General features: G+C 39.0%; 1 protein-coding gene across 1 annotated transcript in view; it reads left to right on the top strand.

The window, feature by feature from the left end:
- Nucleotides 1-14,385, top strand: part of ccdc146 (coiled-coil domain containing 146) — a 62,199-nt gene extending 47,814 nt beyond the window's left edge. Inside the window, exons 19-23 of the mRNA XM_042511143.1 lie at nucleotides 8,447-8,557; nucleotides 8,735-8,872; nucleotides 9,758-9,883; nucleotides 11,463-11,585; nucleotides 14,134-14,385. Of these exons, the coding sequence (XP_042367077.1) occupies nucleotides 8,447-8,557; nucleotides 8,735-8,872; nucleotides 9,758-9,883; nucleotides 11,463-11,585; nucleotides 14,134-14,334 (699 nt within the window). The 3' untranslated portion in view covers nucleotides 14,335-14,385. The remainder of the gene's footprint in view (nucleotides 1-8,446; nucleotides 8,558-8,734; nucleotides 8,873-9,757; nucleotides 9,884-11,462; nucleotides 11,586-14,133) is intronic.
- The last annotated feature ends 7,527 nt before the right edge of the window (nucleotides 14,386-21,912 follow it).

A 21,912-nucleotide genomic window follows, 5' to 3' on the forward strand; every position in this document is an offset into this window, starting at 1 on the left:
ACAGGTACAGATAAACATGACCGCCTGCTATGTCGATTGGAATTGGAATGTCAGTTCTACTCTCATTCTATTTCAATGGGAATATCTTAACAAATATTGGGTGGATTTCCATGAAATTTGGTGGCGACATTCCGATCAGGATACACAATCGTAATGTTAGTGATCCCTTAACCTTTCATTTAGTGCCACCTTCAAGTCAAAATTTGTTTTTATCTAATACTTTGTTTCATGACTACATACCTGGAAAATAACAACATTCCCATCAGCTCAGATGTGCTGCAATGAGTTACGTGCAAATTAGCAAATGTTAGCATGCTAACACACTCAACTAAGATGATGAACAAGGTAAACACACCTGCTGAAACAACATGTCAACATTCTCTGCAGCTGCTAGCATGGCTGCACAGACTATTTGTGTCTTTTGGATATGCAACTCCTGGAAGTTTCTAACACAAACAGTTGCATCCCTGATTAGTGAATCTGTTCATCTGCCTGTTCATTCATCCGTCCACTCATTCCATATTTCTCCCTCTCATCTTTGTGTAAATAGCAAATCATTTTCTAAATCACTGTTTTCCCTCAGACAGCCGTCTGTCTCCCCTGGGTACAAAAAGTGAATCACTGCGGTCTCTCCTATTGCAGGAGGCTTGCCGGCTCAATTCATTCTCCCTGCGAATTCATTCTCTATGCGAATTCAATTTCCACGCAACTGCCTTGCTGTCGATTTATTATATACATTGTGTATTTGTATTCATCTGCGACCAGTTTATCTGCTCATTGCAGACGGACCCCCCCTTCCTTTGATGGGAAATTTTGACAAAGATAGATCGGGCCATCTGTGCGACTATTGAAGTTCAATATACTCTGAGGCTTTCGATTGCTCTGAGGAATTTTAATTGCTGCAAAGCAAACAGAGGTTGGTTTTGGATTCTGAATTTACTACTTGTTTATGAGATGCTGGCACATCTCAAACACACATACAGGTGCGCACGCATGGGCACACACGCTGAGATCAGCGCTGTGTTTGTGAAGTTGGGATATTACCCTTGCAGCAGCATCAGAATGTTCTTCAACAGTCCTCTAATGACTAGCTATACATCTGTTATACACAGTCACATGCGCACATAATATCAGCAATATTCAGACAAAGATATATTTATAGAATACAGACGCACACAGTCAGTAATGGAGGAGGATTTACAAAAGGGTGGGGCTGATGACATATCGCACTGTCCCTGTGGTGGTGAGTCATATTGTTTGTCTGTCCCTGTCTTAAATCTTTGTCCAACCTGTCTGGAACTTATTACCAGGGGGAAACCCAACTTGAAGTCTTGATAGATGTGTGCAAGTGAATGTTGTTCATGAGAGACTTAAGTAAGACAGGTAGAGAGAAAGCAGGAAAAGCAAGCACACAGGAAAAAAAAAACATTACAATACTGTGACCTGACTCTTACTTTTTGAGGTTTTGTGTATTAAACTCTGCTTTGCAACCACTGAAAGCCCTTTGGTAACTCACTTCTTAAATCTGACTTCTCTTTGGACTGCAACCTAAATATATGAGCTTATGACCCATAGCCGCAAAATTCAGCTGTTGTGCCAATTTAAGGGGACCATATCACATATTTCACACAGCTGTGAGGCTTTTTTTTTTTTTTTTTTGGTATCAGTGTATATGTACGTTACATTCTTGTTAAAGCGATATCTCAACAAGGCTTTGAGGGAATTTCTTCAAATTTGTCACAAACACCCATTTGGACTAAACAATAACCTGATTGGATTTGGTGGTCAAAGTTCAATGTACAGTAATCAAAATATCTCAAGAAGGACTTAAAGGATTTTTTTTCAAAACGTCCACTTAGACTCAACAATGAATTGAATTACGTGGTCAAAGGTCACTGTGATCTTACAAAACACATCCTAATGATTTTTTTGAATGAATTTTAATTTTTTGCTTTGGCTTTTCATACACAAAGAAAATGCTTTATTTTTCACCTTGGCTGCTAATATTCACTGTTGTGATAACTCACACCAATCATAGGCAACTACTTATTATTTTTAAGGTCATTCATGGCCTAGTTATCTTTCTTTTCATGTCCTATGAGCCTTGGTGTAGCCTGAGGTCCTCTGTAGACAGGAACCTTACCGTACCTTATAAATATTCCTGTTTCCCAGTTAAAGAGGGAAAGTGAGGGCTTTTGTTGTCAGGGGCGTCAAGGTTGTGCAGTAATTTGCCAGTGAAATTCGGGCCAGGCAGAGTCAGTATCATCCTTCAAATCTCACCATACCATAATGTATTTTATATCCCCAAACTTTTAATATATTTGACATTGTGTTTGCATCTACTGCCATTATTGATTTTATGTTTTTATTAATCGTGAAACTTGTTTGTATGATTGAATGAGTTTTCTTTTATCAGAGAGCTCAGAATCCACCCCGTTGCAAGTTGCACTCTCACTCAAAGAGAAAAACATCGGCTGACTCATTTTTTTTCCAGAGCATTACTTCAGTTTGACATTACCAGTGTAAATCAGTATCGTATTATGTTTGTTTCTGATATTATGTGACCTGTTGTCAAATATTTATGTAGAAGCCAAGTTAAAATGCACATTTTCATATCTAATTTTAATTTATTCCTCATTTTGGAGCTTATGAGAGCTTCAGTCCAGCACACATGTTCTGCTAATTAACCTTATGTAACCTTATTATGTTTCTGATTTTACTCCTGTTTCACTTTACCGACCTTTCTGCTTTACTGATCTGTCCCTTTGTCTATCCCTTTTAATTGTGAGGAACTTTATAACCTAATTTTAAGAAGCAGTATATAAATAAGGTCATTATTTATCTTTATTATTACACTGCTAAGCATGCAGTGTGCCATCTATTGTGGCTTCATGCTAACTACTAACTGAGTGGAAATTATGTAAATGACATGCAAATGGTATTCTGTGTGGATGCTGTCACACGTACAATGCTTTACAGCATTCATGAGCCAAGAAAAGAGCAATTCTTTGTGACAGTCAGATGAAGAAAACACAGAAGCAGGCAGGCAGAACAGAGACGCTGACACAGAGACAGATGAATACAAAGAGAAAGACAAACATCAGCGAATACGAACAGAGGGAGGAGGACGGGTATAAAAATGTTAAGAGCTAGGGCACCACATTGAAAAAAAGAGGAGATTGATTGAAGTGCGGAGAGAGGAGAGGGAGAGTGACAGAGACACGCTGTATCCCATCCATCATGTAGTGTTTAAATGGCTTAGGGTGGTTACGTATGAGGGTGGAACACAGATCAATCAGACTCAAAATCGGGGACAGGGCACACACTTGTCTCAGTTGGGTATTGGCAGATAACATTGTCTGAAAAGTTCATCTTTGTTTAAAGGTTCTCTGTGTAACTTTTTACATGAATTAGACCTCTCCCGATCACAACCTGTGGTCTAACTTCTGTGTAAAGGATTCGAGATGACTTCATCGTGAAATTCATGTGACTTCATGCGTGCTCCTGAGTGCCTTGTCTCCTCCTTTAGCTTCAACACAGCACCAACAGTGTACAACAGTAGCTTAGAAATGGAGTCTGCTAACATCAGCAAATGATTGGTATATTCTGTTTCTGATATGTATTTTCTAGCACCAAGAGTGGAGGTTTGCGCTTGCTGAATTTGAGCTGCTATAGCCATTGACTGAGGTCGTTTTCCAGAGCGGTCATTCACTCTTTCCCTGGCAAAGTAATGTCTGAGCAGTAGGGAGTGAGGTGGAAGGACAGCAGAGGGCTTTGGCTAATTCATCAAAGTCACTGCCCCCCTTACTTAAAAAAATGCCACAGGAAACACTGGCGTGAAAGAAATTGTGATATTGTTGTTTTAGCTGGATAATGTTAGCTTACTAACACCTATGAATTGAAAGCTGGCTAAAGAATCAAATTACTGTATTAAGTGGATAACATTAGTATTTATTGTGCTGATGTGAAAGTGGAACAGTATTGATCTTTTCACCCAACTCTCAGCAAGAGAGAGAATAACACCAATGTGCACACACAGCTGTCAATCCTTTTGTTAAACCCCTATTTTATAGCATCAAATAACTAATCAAAACCTAACTTAGAAAAACCAACACATGAACATCCATCAACATAATGAGAACTGCCTAAAGTGACAGAAACCATCTTTTGGAAAGATTTATTTGAACTTGATTGTTTAGTTTGGCCTATGTCCAGTCTGCTAACATAGAGGGACAGAGGTTTATGACCTATACTGCAGCCAGCCATCAGGGGGCAATCAAGATGTTTTTGACTTCACTTTTAGGGAGCTGCCATGTTATCCATTTTTATTGAACATTGTATGTTTTTGATAGCCTTGTATTGGTCACCATCAAAACAAATGAACCCAATTTTATCCACTTTTTAATGAATGGAAAAATATACAAGATACTATAGCTGCAGTATTATACATTTCAGAAAGTGTGAGGAATTCAAGCTTCAGTCCAAATTTAATTTGTAGCATCACTGTTATCATTTACAGTTTACTGCCCGTCATTTGCATATCCAGCAGAAAATGGGATCATTTTGCAGACTTTGTCGATTCATTTTGGTTTTTAAACGTACTTATTATGCATTCAACTCCTCGCGGCTCGAACAGGGTTTAGTTGTCGAAGTCATATCTGCAGTAAAAACTGCAGATAACCCCAGTCCCCGTTGGTCAGCCCCAATTCCTGTTTCTCTGCATCTTCTGTCTCCCTCTGATTCTGTCTTTCTTGTCTGCTTTCACATCCTATCTCTGCCTCCTTTCCTCTATCTGGACTTCATGCTGTCTTTCGTTTACTCCTCTTCACTTTATCTTCCTCTAAGTCTCTCCATGTACATCAGCTCCACTCTCATCTCCATCTCTGCTTTACAGATGCTTACTGTCAGTGTTGTGTGCCTCTAAAATTTTCTTTTCCATCGGAGCATCGGTAACTTTAGCCTTACAAACACTTCAGTTAATCACATGACAGTCATACTAATAAATTAAAACTTGAGTCATATGACGTTGAGGGAGCAGTCGGTTTTAATCAGACTCACTGTCTGTTTGCAGAGGCTTCATTAATCTCTTCCGTGAAGGGAGGGAAAATGGGAATCATCACTTTGTTCCACGCTGTCTTTTAAGTCTGACAGATAATTTCTCACATTAGATTCAGGCACGTAAACATGTGCAGGTGTGCGTACGTATACACACACTGTATGGTTGAGTGGAGAGGAGCTGCTGTTTCATAAGTCAGGTCATGGCAGGTCAGACCGCCTGTGTACAACATTTTTCCTCACCCTGCTTTTCCTCTTTCAACTCCTCTTTTTACTTTCTGCTGCCGATCCAATCACTTCCTCTTCACTTATATTTGTCTCTTTCTCCCCATGTATCTATTCATATTTGCTCATCTGATCTGTGTTTTTTTCCTTCTTTCTATTTTCTACTTATGTCCCATCTACAGTATGGTCCCTGTCGTGGTTCCTTGATCATCTCGGCTTCGTATTTTTATATATAGACTCACTTTATTTTGCTCTGATGGGGCCATTGGGCATTTCTTTTAATGTCCCCACTGAGATACTGTAGCTACTCTAATTGCTCATTCCCATCTTCAGCCCCTGCACAGGTTAAGAGGCCACTTCTTATTTGTCGTCTCGATAATGTGCGTTTAATAGTGGATATTTGAGCAAACTTCTCAGCATTAAACAGACTGATCAGGTGAATTTAGATCCAGCTATTAGCCCAAATGCTTTTCATGGAAATTTACCAATTCTTTTTGGAGTTATTTGAAGAATCCCAGTCTTTAAAGGAGCACTGTGTTTGGATTTTGTTGGTATCTAGAGGTGAAGATTGCAGATTGCAACCAGCTGAAACACGAGTATGAACTCCTGGTTAGGACTACGTGGTGTTCATTGTTCAGGAGGTTTTTGGTTGAATTATCCGCAAGGTCTCTTTCTCTCCAAAACAAAAAGACCTGTTGATTAAAGATGGTAATAAAGTTGAATAAAGCAGCGTCATGTTACAAAATCAGTTTTTCTTTGTCACTGTTCGGCTGGTTGCAGACGAGCTGCTAGCCTACCACCTGCTAATGTGTGCTCACCTTTTTTTTCTCACATAACTTAAGATCCAGATGTTCCAGAGGTTTCTACTGGAATTATCTGCTGTGGTCTCTTTCTCTCCAAAAAACCATGCCCGCTGATTTAAACAGGGGAAAACATTTTCACATTGAAAATCTATCTTTTTCAAACACAGTTGGGCTCATCGCAGGCGGGCTGCTACCTACAGTGACCAATAAAAAAATGCAAATCTCTAGAGCCAATGGTCCATTCTGGGCTACTGTAGAAACATGGCAGACTCTGTGAACAAGCACCTATACACTCCCTATGTTTATATAAATGGCTCATTCTTAGGTAACAAAAGTACAATTCTTATTTTCAGGTACACACTAAAGAAACACTCACTATTATGTCCCATTTCTGCTAATATATCCAACCTAAATTCAACACACTGGACACAGAGTTTCCCGTTTTTTGTGTTGTTGTTTTTTTGGCTTCACCTTGACATCTGGAGTTAATTTTTATGCACATTTTCCTGAAATTTAGTCTGATGTATTTTACATCTTAACAAACCTTTCAATCTCCACTAGAATTTTAACTACTTTGTGTTTGAACAAAGCCTGGACAAACAACATAAATACTGTACTCTTCTAGGTTTACAGTTGTTAAAAGGCTGGTCCATAGCACGACTAGAGATCAAAAACTCCACAGGGTACCTTTGAATCATGTACAATATGGTAATTTTCTGTCATTCATCTAAATAATTAGACAGTAAATCATGTCAGCATTACATTTTTTCCCTATCATTTAACTCTTGTCTTCCTACCTTTTGTCTCTCTCCTACTCATCGTTATGCTTTCTTGTGTATCCTTTCCTTCCCTTCTATTTCTGCTGTCTTAAGGGATGTCTGAGTACTTTTTTAAAAAAGAAAAAAAAAATCCCTCAGAGGGATCCGGTGACGTTTGCGATTTTGGTTTCTTTTATCACACTTTGCCAGTGACTTGTCACCAAGTGTGAAGTAGCTCCCATATAGGCACTACATTTAGCTGACAAATGTCGCAAGCTTTTTTTTTAAATCCCCAGTGCAATAGGATCTTAAATGCCTGGAGGACAAGGCACTCGAAGCACAGACAGTCGCTGTCTAATTCTAGGTTTCTTGCTTTTCATGTTGTTTACTTATTCATTTGTGTGAAGTGAGCTCTGCTGGGAAATAACTGTTATTTCATTACTACAGTAGACCTCAGTGACAGAGACTTGATGACTACAGTTTGGCCTATATGTGCAGTATATAGGCCTAAAAATGGCAAGGCAAGTTTATTTATACAGCACATTTCAGCAACAAGGCAATTCAAAGTGCTCTTCATTAAACATTAAAAACACGGAGACAAAGTGCATAAGAAATACACAATAAAAGAACATTTAAATACAGTTAAAAACAGTCATTGAAGAGCAAGATATTTGGAAATAAAAACAAGTTAAAGTACAATAAGACAGACAGACATAAGTATTGGAAATGAATAAATATTTGATTGAATAAAAGGCAGCAACAAAAATGAAAAGTCTTCATCTTTGATTTAAAAACTTGTTGCAGTTTTCTGGGAGTTTGTTCTAGATATGTGGTGCATAAAAACTAAACGCTACTTCTCCATCTTAGCAGACCAGTACCAGAAGACCTGAAAGGTCTGCATGGTTCATAATGTCACAGAAGATCAGAGATGTATTTTAGTGAGGACTCAAGCAGCGGTACTTTATTTGATACCTCTCTTTCTACTTTATTTGATACAAGTCATGTGAATGGAAGCATTCAGTTATGTAAAATGCTACCAGATGCCACAGATGTGAAGTATAGCCACACTTTAAAGGTTTTTGGTGACATGTCAGCACGCTGAACTACCTGCTCCATCAAATTCCCTGCACTCATAGCTGCTGTGGTAGTGGGCCAAATTCATGTTACATTAAATTGAAGAATGCTTGCGGTTATCACATGAATAGTCACTTTTGTTCTCGATCAAGGCACTGAAAGGATCAAACATATCATTCAGTTGGGGAAGTTTTCGATAAAACTTGGTCCTGTGTGATTTTGATAGATGCCATAAAGGTATTGAGTACTGATACCCAGACCTCTGTTGATATTGTCATGTAAGTTTGTGTGTTGTCCGCTTTATTATGGTGATGTATTATGTTGATTTCAGAACAAAACAAGAGTTGTTTTATGAAATCTGAGCCAGTGGAAGCATGTATATATTAAACAGAAGAGGCCTCAGAATGGAGACCAGGGGAACTTCAAATGTCATTTTTCAGACTGAGATCCAGTAAAACTAAGACTTAAATTCTGCCACTGTCTTCCACTTGTATGTAGTCTTGTTTTTGTCTATAATTCTCTGTCTTTCAGTTGTCAGAAGCCAGGGACAAGACAATTCAAGGTCTGAATCGAACAGTGGATTACAGAGAGCTAAAAGGCAAAGACTCCACAACTGCAGAACTGGTCAAGAAGATTGAGCAGGTACACAACAACATTACAAAATGTTTGTGTGTACTTGTGTGAAAACATTGCATATTAGCTTTTATTTGCAATCCAGCCCCAGGTTATGTTTTCCTTTGATGAAACAACTATAGAAAATGGTTGCAGTGAAAATTCATGAAATAAAAGACCATAATGATTTTGTCTCTCTGCCTGTAGCTCGAGGTAAATCTCGCAGAGAGTGAGAGGCGGTCGCTGGAAAAAGAGCTCCTCGTGGACCAGGTGACCCGGCTCTCGAAGCCACTCAGCGCACAGGCTGAGATCTGCCAACAGGACAGACTTTCACTGGCTAAGAAGGTAGACAGCAAGATCCACTTGCATACAGACAGAGAAGAGGCTTATCCCATATACACACCAATTAAACACAACACACACAGAAGCTCACACAAAAGAATATAACACACACATGCAAAAAGCACTTCACTATCATTCACCTGTTACGCAGTGAGTCCAGTCTTTTAGCTCCCTCTCACAAACACACTCACTCATTGTTTGAGGAGCGTGTGCAGTCCATGTGAGTGGACACTAAGGAGTTCACCGAGCATTATAATCTCCCTGTGCTGGCACTGCTCAGTCTCTCCCTTTGTTTCTCTTTCACTCTCTGTATTTCTGTCGCCCATACCAACTATAAATAGCTTTAAGAACAAGGTTCATTACATGTCATAACAAGTAGAAGAATGTATATTGATGACATAAATGAAGATAAATTTGGCATTGTCATGTACTGCATCATTATTTTGCATCAGGACAGCTTTAAATCAACTCATATTTTTATCTTTTCGGTATTCCCCAATTTCTCAGTTTTCATCACTATCATGATCAGGGTAATGGGTCTGCAGGAACCCTGTAGACAAACATGAACTTGAATCTTTCTGAACTGACCTATGATTGTCCAAAATCTCCTGTGACAGGCTGGATTTTCTAAATAAAAAACAGAGCTAAGAGGAGGTGCAGGGACCACATGAATTAGAATATGCTAAAAAGTTACTTTGAAAACTTATGTCACTAATGGCCCCCAAAACTGCCAATGCCAACTTCTTTATTTAAATTCATTTTTAATCAATGGAAGATCTAATCTAATCTGTGTGTGTTTGTGTGTGTGTTTGTGTGTGTGTTTGTGTGTGTGTGTGTTTGTGTGTGTGTGTGTGTGTGTGTGTGTGTGTGTGTGTTGTCTGCCTCCAGTTAAACCGGCTCCGAACTCACATAATCGACACCAACCACCGCACGATGGCCGTATCAGCAGAACTTTCCATGAAGCAAGCTGCTTCTTTGTCTCTCCAACAAGAGATCAAAGAGAAAGAGCTCCAGGTCAGAGGCGTTCTCAGTCACTCTCAGCCCAAACCACGACAGTGTGATTCTGGAGGCCAAACTGTGATCTTGGATCATCCCTTCAGCCTCCCACTGGCTTTCCTATTATTCCTGTCACTGTCCACTGGCCACGATCGAAGACAGCAAAAAGTGACAACAATAAATTCTCACTGTTCCCCACCTTTCACCTCAAACCCATTTGTTTTGCTTATTTGCGCAGTAAAAAAATCAAGAGTCACATACAGAGACAAAATGATAGTCAGTAATAATTTTCATAAGAAAAAGGGGGAGGTCATAAAAAAATGCCAATAAAAGATAAAGATTAATAAGTGCTGAGACAGTTAACAAAAGCATCAGGGTATTGAGATTAAAGTTTAGCAATCGTGCTGAGCATTTACAGTCAGTTTAAATAAACAATTTATTTCTTTAGAATCTATGTTGTTGTCAAAAATAATCTCCTTTAATTTTTCCGGAGCTTTTGATTGTATCTTCTCAATCTTGTTGGCTCAAGAATATAAGATCTAAAGCTCCAGAAGAGCCAATGATTGGTTGGATCTTGTAGAGGAGGAAGAATGAACTTTTTAGTTTAGTGGAACTGAAAGTAGCACCAGCAGCCCATTAACAAAGTCTGTATCCATAGCAATCAGGACAAGTTCCATTGTTTTTACCATAAGCAACAAGTTAAATAAAAATATGATACCATTTAACCCCTGTACCGACTTAGCTGTCTGCTTTTACCGTGTTTAAGAGACTTCAGGTTGAATTAACAGTGAGTTAACCTTTGAAAAATCTTAAATTGCTTATCAAACGATAATATTACATGTAAGTGTGTAACAATCTTGTATTGCCATTTGAAGCTGACTGCTGTATTTGTGTTTTCTATGACTGCCTGTCCACAGGCTAAATACACATCTGCATAGCCATGCTATTTTGATTTATATTTTGTTGCTATTAATATTCTTTTTAATTTGTCTTTCTTCTATATTTCTATTTAGTAATGAACAGGCAATGCTTAACCAATCATTTTGCTTGATTTTGATTGGTATCAGCCATTAGCAACTCATTCTATCAACCACCCACATCATCATCACTACTTTTATTGTACTGGCATTATTTTTACAATATTTTCCTGTTGAGTTGGAGAATGTAAATAATCAACAGCCATGGGCAAGGTCTTCTCAATTTGTAAGTATTAAGAGAAGGCAAAAAGCCATTAGCCAAATTATTTTGAAGCAAGAAATTTTGATATTCTGACAACGGTTTGGACAAAAAAAATCTCACAGTTCTCTGTCTCAATAAAAGACTAAACTGCTAAAATGAGAGGATTTCCCACAAGCCCTCTAAATGTTTCAAGAGACACCCGTTAATAACCTGAAGAACCCCTGCAGCTGATGTATGCCTGCAGCGCGCCACAGACACAAGTAGAAGTAGAAAATGCAGAGACATAACTTTGCCCAAATTCTGACAGTAATACGACCATCTGTTTTCAGGCGCAGTTAGAATTGAATTGAGCCAGGAGAGTGGACCCAGTGATAAGAATACAAAGTGAATGGTTCTCACTCTGCCTCTGTGTCTCCAGATGGACAGGTGCCAGCGGCAGCTGGAGCAGGGCCTGCCACCGTACCCCGAGATAGAGGAGGAGTGGAGGAGGATGCTCCGAGACAAGAGGAGGAGACAGAGGGACAAAGAGGAGAGAGAGAGGGTAAAGAAGCACACAGACGTACACAAAGATCACTGGTCGAGAATTGATTAAAGCACTGAGGGGCAAGAAGAGAAGATTGAGCGACAAAGAAAGGAGAAGTGCAGCGGGGACACGACACAAGGCAGGAATCGATTAAGATTCTGAGGGACAAAAGGGCCGCCGTACACCTGCACACACGAAGACAGAGGAGCGAGGAGAAACTCTTCACAGACACACACAGAGATTAGACAGGATATAGGGTAGTTTCCACCACATGCACAAACAGGGCAAGAAGGGCAGACTGGCAGACAAACAGAAGTAGAGGCTGTCTACACAACAACGGCACACAAACACATCAGTTGTGTCTGAATCCAGTCCAGCTGTCTGTTGTTATACCGATCTGTATTTTCTCACCCAGTTTATTCCCGCTTTCAGCCGCTAGCCCAAAAAGACACCACAATACTCTGCATGCATGGTGCCAAACCAAAATGCAACATAAAAACCTGCACAAACTAAAGTATCTGATTCAGAATTCATTATTAATCATGCATTTCAGGCTTCTTCTTGAAATGTAAATGCGTTTTGTGAAGCTGATAAGGGGAATGGGTTTTTTCTGTTTATTTATTGGCACTTTCTGCTGTTTTGTCCCATCCAAAGCCATTATTCCTTGTTTTGTGTGCACTCCTTAGATCACATGCCAGCGGATAAACTGTTCATATGCATGAGAAAATCGCCATCTCTTTGAAGTCTCCGTGAGATTTAGGCACAGTTCATTTGCATGCTGTTGTGGGGTGAAAGTCAAAGGGAGGACTGCTCTGTCGTTAGGACGTGTGCATACTGGAAGAGTTTTTTTTTTCAGCTCAGCAGGGGTTCACCATGGTTGCAAATTGGTCCATCATCCATACTGGGTCCAAATCAATTTAGCCAGCCACTGTCAGTTTTCTGAGAGCCATATTTTAGTTAAAATAGAGGAGCAAGGAAGTTCTGGCATATGAGTGAATTCTGTTTGTTTTTTTTCTTTGTTGTTAGATAATTAGAGTAAACAAACAAATGTTCACAACGCAAGAAATGTTCATTGTCAGCGCTGTAGTTGTAGGTTTGGTCCTTTGAATAAGGATCACATCAATCATTGAATGATATATAAACTGCATGTTTGTTTCAAGCTGTTTACTCAGCATGTTCACCGAAAGAAAATCCTTTTGAGAAAAACAGCTTTCATTCAATGTTGTTTTTCTGCACTTCACATCCTGTTGGTGTGTCACCTGTGCATCCAAACCTGTCAGTCAGATACATGAACAAGTGCAACTTACTGTGTTTAGGTGTCGTTTTATTCTGAAAAGACAAAATCCTGTTGGCTAAAAACTCAAAACATCTCTAGTGAAGCTTATATTTTGAAAGCTGTAAAAAGACTTTACAGTTTGAGCCTCTTTTCAAAATGTTGTTTTTACTTTCAACTCCCACCGTACAAGTAAATCGTCTGTGATAAAAGCCAAGACTTGTGATGTATGTGCTCACACTGTGCTGTCCAGCCGTCAGCTTATCGAGCAGCTTATCAGGCTATGATCGCTTCTTGCTCCCCTCTGTCCGCTGCACGACAAGCAATGCCCGACGAAGGTGAAATTCAATCCAACTCAAAAAGGAGTTGTGCAGCTCAAAAAATCATGTCAGAAATGTCATACAGCGCAAACCCAGTCTAGTCTGTATGTTCAATTACAAAATATGAAAAAGAACAAAAACATAAATCCCAACTTTAAAGGTATATTTTGCATTATTTGTCACTTACTCCTCTTTGTTTTAGGAGAGCAGTGGTGGTCGGGCGGGCCAGAGAGTAAATGAAGAGAGGAAGCGGGTGTTTAAGAGAATAAAGCAGTGAATCAGGGAAATAAACTTTATTCTGTGCTTGTTTCGTAACAGTGAAAGGATAAGGAAACACACCCACGCCTCTACACACCCTTGCAAGGGGGTGCTGCAAAGTTGTGTGAATTTAACCGAAGCACATGTTTCATCCTGTCCCCTCGGCTTCTCTGCTCTGTGTAGCTCAACCTCACCCTCGACTGAACAGAATTAAAAAACTGCAGCTCACATCCACAGAGAGGAGAGAGACAGAGACAGCGATGTACCGCTGTGCTGTGTTTTTATTGAGTTAAACCTCTGGTTGCTTTTGGCTGGGGGCCACACACCCTTACGCGAAGGTTGACACCTAGAAACATCCCTAACAAACCAAATAGGAAGAAAGTCCAAGCAGAGGACAGAGTCTCTGCAGATACAGCAGTGGGTCATAAGTGATGATTGAGAGGGACTACTTTTCTGTAAGTCAGTACATTTTTTTAGAAAAAATCCTGCAGAGTGTACCTTTAATCAGCCTTTGGATTCTTGGCTCATGCACTCAGTGTTCATTGATGCCCTTGTATTTGTCTTGAGATGCTAAAAAATAAATAAATTGCAAAATAAGTAATTCCATTTTCATGATTAAAATGAAGGCAAATTATATTCCAACTGTTTAGTCCAAGGTCATGCAGCCTTACAAATATTAAAGCTGCCTCTTGTGTGTGTCTTTGTGTGTGTGCAGCTGGCTGAAGAAGACGAGAGGAAGCAGTTGCCTAACGGAGAGTACACCACAGCTGAAACCCGTCCCAACGCGTACATCCCCCAGAGCGACCTGCTCCCTCTACCCAAACCCTACGGAGCCCTGGCCCCCTTCAAACCCTCCCAACCGGGAGCGAACATGAGACACATACGCAAACCAATGCTCAAACCCTTAGAGATATAGAAAACAATACATGTTTTCATCAGCGTGAGTTTCAGTTTGGTCTTATTTCTAATCCCTACAGAAATTTTCATTTTAAAGGTCCCATATAATGTTAATTTTCAGGTTTATGCTTTTATTTTGAGTTTCTACCAGAGTATGTTTACATGCTTTAATATTCAAAAATAAATTGTTTTTCTCACACAGAATATACCTGTATTCACTCTTTGTCCTAAACACTCTGTTGGTGGGACTTTGGCGCCTGTCTCATTAAGTCCCTCCCTGAACAAGCCCAATCTGCTTTGATTGGTCAGTGTTTCCAGGTCTTCCACATCTGCGCTGACTGTGTCTCTACCCTGTCACTGCAGCTTGTGAATAACTGTAACGGCACTTTCTATCTTTATATAGTACAGTTGTGACATCACAGTTTTACAAAAAAACAGGTGGCCCGTTTAAATGCACAGTTTCTGAATACAGAGCGTGTGTATTTCCCTGTGGATTGAGCGCTTTGTTGCCTTTACAGTGTCTAAGGAGCATCTATGCTTGCTTTAAATTTAAAAACGAAGATACACTCAAATTTGACTTGATACAGTATGGGACATTTAAAAAGTATTTTCACTGATTTATCTCATGTCTGTCGCACATTTATTGATCTATCTGCTCTGCACACACCTCTCAGCTCTGCTCCTTCCTCCTCCTTCCTGATTCTCGTGAATGTTTATGTCCTCAGTGTCCAGCATGCCACTGCTGTGTTGTCATGTGAGAGAGCACTTCTGGACTCCATCTGGTTGTAATTTTGTTCCTGTTTTTTAAAATTTACTGGCAGGAGCTTGTTTACACTCTTGCTTGCAGTAACACCAAATACTGTAAGAGAGTGGAGGGGAATACAGAGGACATGGGGGAGATGAAATATGTGTGTGCTGTTACATTCACCAGCAGAAACATTAGTATTTACTTCTGTTATTGGCAGCATGTCATTTTCCTTTCTCTTAAACACATTTCTCAGGGATGCTGGGATATTTCTAAATATTCTCCAGCCTTGTTGCTGTTTCATCCCTCGCACTTGTAATCTTGCAGCTGATGAATAAATTGCAATGGGTTTAAGCTCTAAGCCAGGCTAAGAGTGCCTGCTTAATGCCTGAAATGATAAATGTAAATATAGAGAGGAAGATCGGGCAATGAAAGAGCATAGAGAATGACAAAGAGAGAGGAGAATTTAAATGAAGAGGAATAAGAGATGGCAGTTGCAGAAGAGTCAAAGGGAGAAATGGATAAAAGTGGAGCTCTAAATGGGGTGGAGAGTTCACAGTTGGTTACTGGTGACCGAAAACAAAGTCATTTGTCTTTGAAGCCTCTGTAATTTTACTGGAAGTCGTTCTATCTGCTGATCTTGGCTTGTTGAAGTAGTTGTGGTGTCAGTGAGCGTGTTATACAGCTTTTAAGCACGTGTGTGTTTGTGAAGCAGGTTCATGTGAGGCCAATACTGCGTGTGCGCTAATGATTCACAACCTCTAATGGTTTTCTGCGGTCGCTCAGACTCTGAGAGAAGCTCAATTAATGTGAAAAATATATTAATGGTACCCATATTTGTGTTGGAGGAAAATAAATATAACTACAAATTGGTATGACTGATTTTTAGTAGATTTATTGTCAGAATTAACAGAAAGCTACCGGCTACAAAAGGCTGAGTGCACAGAGGACACCTCCCACCACATGAGTCAATTTTAGTACATGTTGCAGAGTGCATGAAAAATAGCAAGTAAGCGGTGTTGTAATCAAGAACACCTAAACCAAGACCAGTGGTGAAGAAAGTATTCAGATGCTTTTTTAAGTTAAAATATTAATACCAAACTGTGAAAATATTAAAATCCTGCACTGAAAAAGTATTAAACGTACCCAATACAAAAAAATTTACCAAAAAACAAACAAACTCAAAATTATTCAAAATTAATTAGAGAAGGACTCATGCATATTTAAAATAATTGGCAATTAATTCTTAGTCAATCTGTGAATTGATTAATCAACTTGTCATTTCAACTGTACTGAAACAAAAAATGTATTTTGTAAAGTACCTTAAGCATGAGATAAATATAGTTCAGTAAAAAGTACAATATTTCCCTCTGAAAGAAGTAGAAGTGGCATAAAAAATAAGCTCAAATAAAGCAACAGAAATTCATATCTATGAGCAGTACTTGAGTAAATGTACTTAGTTACATTCCACCACTGACCGAGACCAAGTCATGACCGAAACCAGACCAGTGTGGCTCCCACACTGCATAACACAAGCAAGATAAAATGTGGAACATGCAAACCACAGACACTCCTCAAGTTGATCTAGAAGGACCACACTTGCATAAAAACACAGACAGAAAACAAATAAGGATTCCTCTTCATTCACCTCTTTTATTCTCACTGCGTGTATGGAAGTGCACCATGAGAAATGTCTTTTTAAAAAATATTCAGAGGGTATTGCAGAGGTATTTTTTCTGTTGGATTTTTCCTTTGTTTTCTATGAGTAAACAAAAAACATTAAAGAGTAGAAAGCAAGAAAACCATCAGTATTCAACATTTTTTAATTGCACAGGCAGTTTAGTGATATCCCCACTATGGTGGTCTTTAGCAGTTTTGGAATGAAATCCCAAGTCCTCTTTATCTGAGACCGAGACAAGCCAGAGTAAACATGTTTTAGACAAGACCTAGACCTTCCAAGAGTGTTCTTGAGACCAAAATAAGACAAGAAAAACAGTATTCTTGAGACCAGCTTCAATGTACAGTTCTTTAACATTTTTTTCATAACAAGTTAAAAAATGGGCATCATTACTTTCTGTCCCAGACTTTTTTTATGCTTTTTTATAGACTCATTATAGCTGCCTGTGTTAGTTAGACTGATTTTGTATTTTTGGGGTTGTTTTTTTATGTAAAGGGTTGGTTTTCTTGGTTTTTGTGGGGTTTTTTTGTTGTTTTTTTTGTTTTTCCCTCCCGTGCTCCCTCATTTGCACACACCTGTCACCTGCATCAGCCTTGTTAGTCCTTCCCTGCCTGCTCTGCTGCCTAATCACCTCATTGCTCTCACCTGAGCTTGTCCGCAACTTTTATCCACCTGCATTTCATTTCCTCATCAGTCGAAAATGTATTTAAGTCCTGGCTTTCGATTCAGTCTTGTTTGAGCTTTGCTGCTGTCAGTTGTCTCTTTCCCTGCTCCTACTTTGACTAAAAACTAGCCTGACAGAGTTCATGTTGCCTGCGGTCTCCTGCGTTAGGGTCCACCTCCTCCAAAACACAAAACAGATATTCCCACAGTTGGGTTTTGGACTGTTCCTGAAATAAATTTCAGTCCTCTTTATCAGAGACAAGAGCAAGTAAAAATGTAGTTTAAGAAAAGACCAAGACCTTAAAAACTGGTCCTGAGACTAAAACTTCACTTCAAAGCCAGCAGCAAAGTCAAAATAGTTGGCCAAAAAGTTGAACTAAATATCTAAAATACTGACATGGGTCATTGTGGGAAACTTGAGACAACTTGAGAAACTTGAGAAAACTCAAAAGTTTGGAGTCTCAAGGCAAAACTGGCCTGGCTGACACGTTCATGCCAATGTTCAAAAATCATAACAATTAGATCAACCCAATCAGGTTGTAATGGAGATTTTCTTTCTTCCTGAGTGGAAAATAGCCTCAAATGTGCGTTAAAATGGGAATCCACAGCAAGTGGAACCAAGTTATGCACACACATAATTACAAATCTGAACTTATAGCTGAGATTCAGAGTGGGTGTTTGTGTGGGCAAGTTCAGGGAACACAGCAGATGAACATGCAGCTTCAGGAACGCTGAGTCCCTGACAACATTAACCTCTCGAACCAGCACCAAAACATTTCTGAAACTGACTGAACTTTGTTTTAAATTCTATCGGAGATCCCAAAGTTTCCATGATATCCTGCATGTTGGGTTGAATTTAGGTATACATAAAATGTAATCTATTTACATTTTATGGTGAATGTATATAAAAAATATGCACAAAGCACATAAAGTATTTTTTATTTAAGGGAGCGGTGCAGACAAAAAGAGTCTTGGGTTTTAATATTTGACTCATGTAAACAAACTAATACAGATTATGGTATGAGATCTTTTGATGAAACCTTTTGAAAAGTTATAGCATGCTCCTTGGATTAAATTTGAGGGTTTTTTTTGTCACCACAAATTAAAAAATGACTCTTTTTTTTTACCTTTACCTTTTACCTTGCTGTTGACAATCTCATTAAACCAAATCATAAAATAAATAAAAGATTTGACCCACAGAGACCACTGGCTTTTAACAGTGTGGCATGCAGGTGGATCAAACCCAACCAAAACAAAAGTTTGAATCAAATTTGAGTAAAGTTTTAATATTCTCTGCCAGGTTGGATTTGACTCGAATTTATTATTATATTGAGACACTGAAAATAACATAAAAAATCTATTGTTTTTGTTATATTTATATATCTGTTAATAAGTGCTCCACTTTTTTAAGAAAAAAAAATGCCGAAACATGTAACTACTTTCTGGCACAAACCTCGATAGGAGGTTTAGTCACAAGTTTTTTTTAAATACATTTTGCTGTTTGAGAAATGGTCAAACCCACTGATAGACATTGAGGGGAACCGATAGAATTAAATTTATGAAAAATAAACGAAAACAGGGAAATGTGGAGATACGAGATTTGCGCCCAGCAATAACGATATATAACGCCCATCCTCCGCTTCCCTCATGGTTCACACAGTTAGCTTTTATCTGCACTGTCGCTGTTTGGCTCTATTTAAGGAGTTAGCGCTGTTTGCTGCCAGTGGCCAGCTCAGCCTCCTCCACGCTGAGAACTGTGTGCAGACAATTCAAACACTCAAACCCTCAAACTGAAACCCCTCAGGAGGATTAATGAGTTAACAGAATATTGAACAGGGGGGAAAACAGGATCCTGGTGACATAAATAATAAATAAACAGTTGAAACAGTAAGATAAAAGCCATGAATAATCTGACAGGAATATGGGGCTGCGTCAGACAAAAAAAAAAAACCATGGCAACCACTTGTGTAAGCTGGGATACACACTGTGTTTGGTAACCTCTAAAGAGGTTCAAGGAGGCAGCAGGTTGAGTTTATCTGAATTTGAGGCAGTCCTGTCCACCCAGTGATGTGATGTGTGTGTGATCATCCACTGCAGGCTGATGGTGAGAGCTGTCAGATTCTCTTAGCCCCCAACTGTTTGTGCTTATTAGCCGGCTACATAACACTGACTGCATAACAGGGTGTGGAGGAGGCAAACGGGCGGGAAATTAGCGATGTTTTCACATTTAAAAGAGGAATTCCCCCGAAGAGAAATGATTTGAGTTGACTGTACTGAAATGGTAAAGTTCAAATAAAAAAAAAGTGTAATTTGGAGCAAATGCAGGCTCTGCAAAACACACATGCATGAAAGCGCGATGAGTGTACTCCGCATCGAATGTGAGTCAGCGTGTATGATGACTGACGCTGAGGTTATTTCCTGACTTCAGCTGAAGTCTGCTGAATCTGTCCAAAACACTCAGGTATTATTGAGAATTTGAGAGCTCATTCGCCCCAAAGAACAGATTTCCGAGCTATTTTACTGTAAGTTGAAATCACTTCCTAATTTATCTCGAGGCTCTACAATGCAACCGGCTCTCAGTCTTCGAGGCTTGAAAAGGAAATTCGCTGGAAACAAAGCGAGCCAAGGTCTAGCTGTTGCCATGTTCTTCAAAAACATGCCACTAAAAGGGAGGAAAAATACAGTGAAACTTGAAAAAAAACTTTTTTATTTATATTCCGTCTTACAAAACTTTTCTGTGTAAACATAACAACAAACACGAGTGATTATGAAATCCCTTTTTTTTTCCAGGCGAATGTTTTGTTATTTCTCGTATCACAGCACGACATGAAAAGTAAATAGTCTCTGGTATTTAGTCTCAGATGGTGCCAACATTCAGATGCTACAAAAAGGATTACGAACACATGCCACACACATTTAAAAACACACACACGCGCCACTGCTAAAGAATTTCTCAACTTACAGTAAGAGCTCAGTCATGATGGACTGCACGCGGGCACGTTATTCATACCAGATGTTAAAGTGTGTGTGTGTGTGTGTGTGTGTGTGTGGACAGACTGAGTAATGTCTTTTCTCTTTTTTTGTCACTTCAATTCTTAATGCCTTTTCTTAACCTTGTACTGTCCTCTTTGATTTGATGGCCTGTAAAGCCTTTTGTAGACTCATTTTGCAATGTGCTGTATAAATTACGTCGCCATAAAGTTATTGTAGTTTGCTGTATTCCCCTTGGGACGGGTATCAAGACCATATCAGAGCTGAGTTAGGGGTTAGGGAGTACCAAAAACAAAGATGCAAACAGTATGTTTTGTTCGAATTCATCTCTTCATTTATTTTCCAAAGTTTAATAGTCTCACAAAATTTTGCCAGTCTTAGACTGTTTTTCTTTTGTGGTTGCTTGTATTTAGGCAGTGTTTAACAAGATTTTAGCTATTTAAAAAAAATATATATATATTTCCCAAAATAAAGAAATCAGGATCATAGGTATCCTACCAGCACTAATAGCTTATCAAAACATTAGAAATGATACCAAGTGGGAGCAAGCGCAAAATCCATTGTATTTGTATTACGTATTTTGTGCTTTTTGGCTGCAAATTGCTCATCGAGATAGGGAAATCAACTCTCCAGTCGGTAAATTTTCCTTCTGCTGACTTCTAGCTAGCTGCTATCTAGCTAGAGGTCAAGGTTTTCTGATGGCGCCAGCTGAAAGAGCATCCTGCTAACCGTTGTACAGGTGTTGGAAAATTATTAGATGAAGTCTGTACCGCATCAGGAACTGTAGTATCCTCTGATTCAACTAAACTTGGCTAAATCTTGGACAGCACCATTCAACCAGGAGGCTTTTTTTCTCTATGCTGACCTGACAGAGCAGAGGACTCTGGTGAGAGAAGGAGAGGACTGTGCTTCCTGGTGAATAAGGACGGCTGTGACGCTGGAAATGTGCGGTGTTGTCCTTGTCCTGCTGTGGATCACTGCTGCTGCAGTACGGTGCTGCCCGTGTTTTGGAAGAGCGACCATGCGGCCGTCTTGTTGAGGTCTGGACATTTAGATTGTTATATAATTTTGCAACCAGAAACCATGAATAACCAGAACCATCCGGAAACATGGACAATTATAAAGCAGCAGCCAACAATGTCAAAAGATACAAAAAGGACGAAATGATAGAGCTCAAGTTAAAGGATCACATTTTACTGGAGTTTTATCTTGTATAATTCCATATATGATGAATAAATGATTTATTTTGAGAAAGCTTCTCATTATCTTGAGATAATATTTTTTTATTTTGATGGTTTTTCATTGTTTTTACGTTAACTCACTTTTTGAAATACTAACTCTTTGTTTTCATATATTTACTCATCGATAAATTACTCATATTTTAAGATACTAACTCATTATTTTGAGAAAGCTTACTATGAGACTGTATTTTGAGATAACTCATATTTTAAGATACAATAATTTTTATTTTACACTTATTTTGAAGAAAGATTCTAATTTTGAGATACATGCTTACTTTA

Source organism: Plectropomus leopardus, chromosome 22, assembly GCF_008729295.1.
Source record: "Plectropomus leopardus isolate mb chromosome 22, YSFRI_Pleo_2.0, whole genome shotgun sequence".
NCBI lineage: Eukaryota > Metazoa > Chordata > Actinopteri > Perciformes > Serranidae > Plectropomus > Plectropomus leopardus.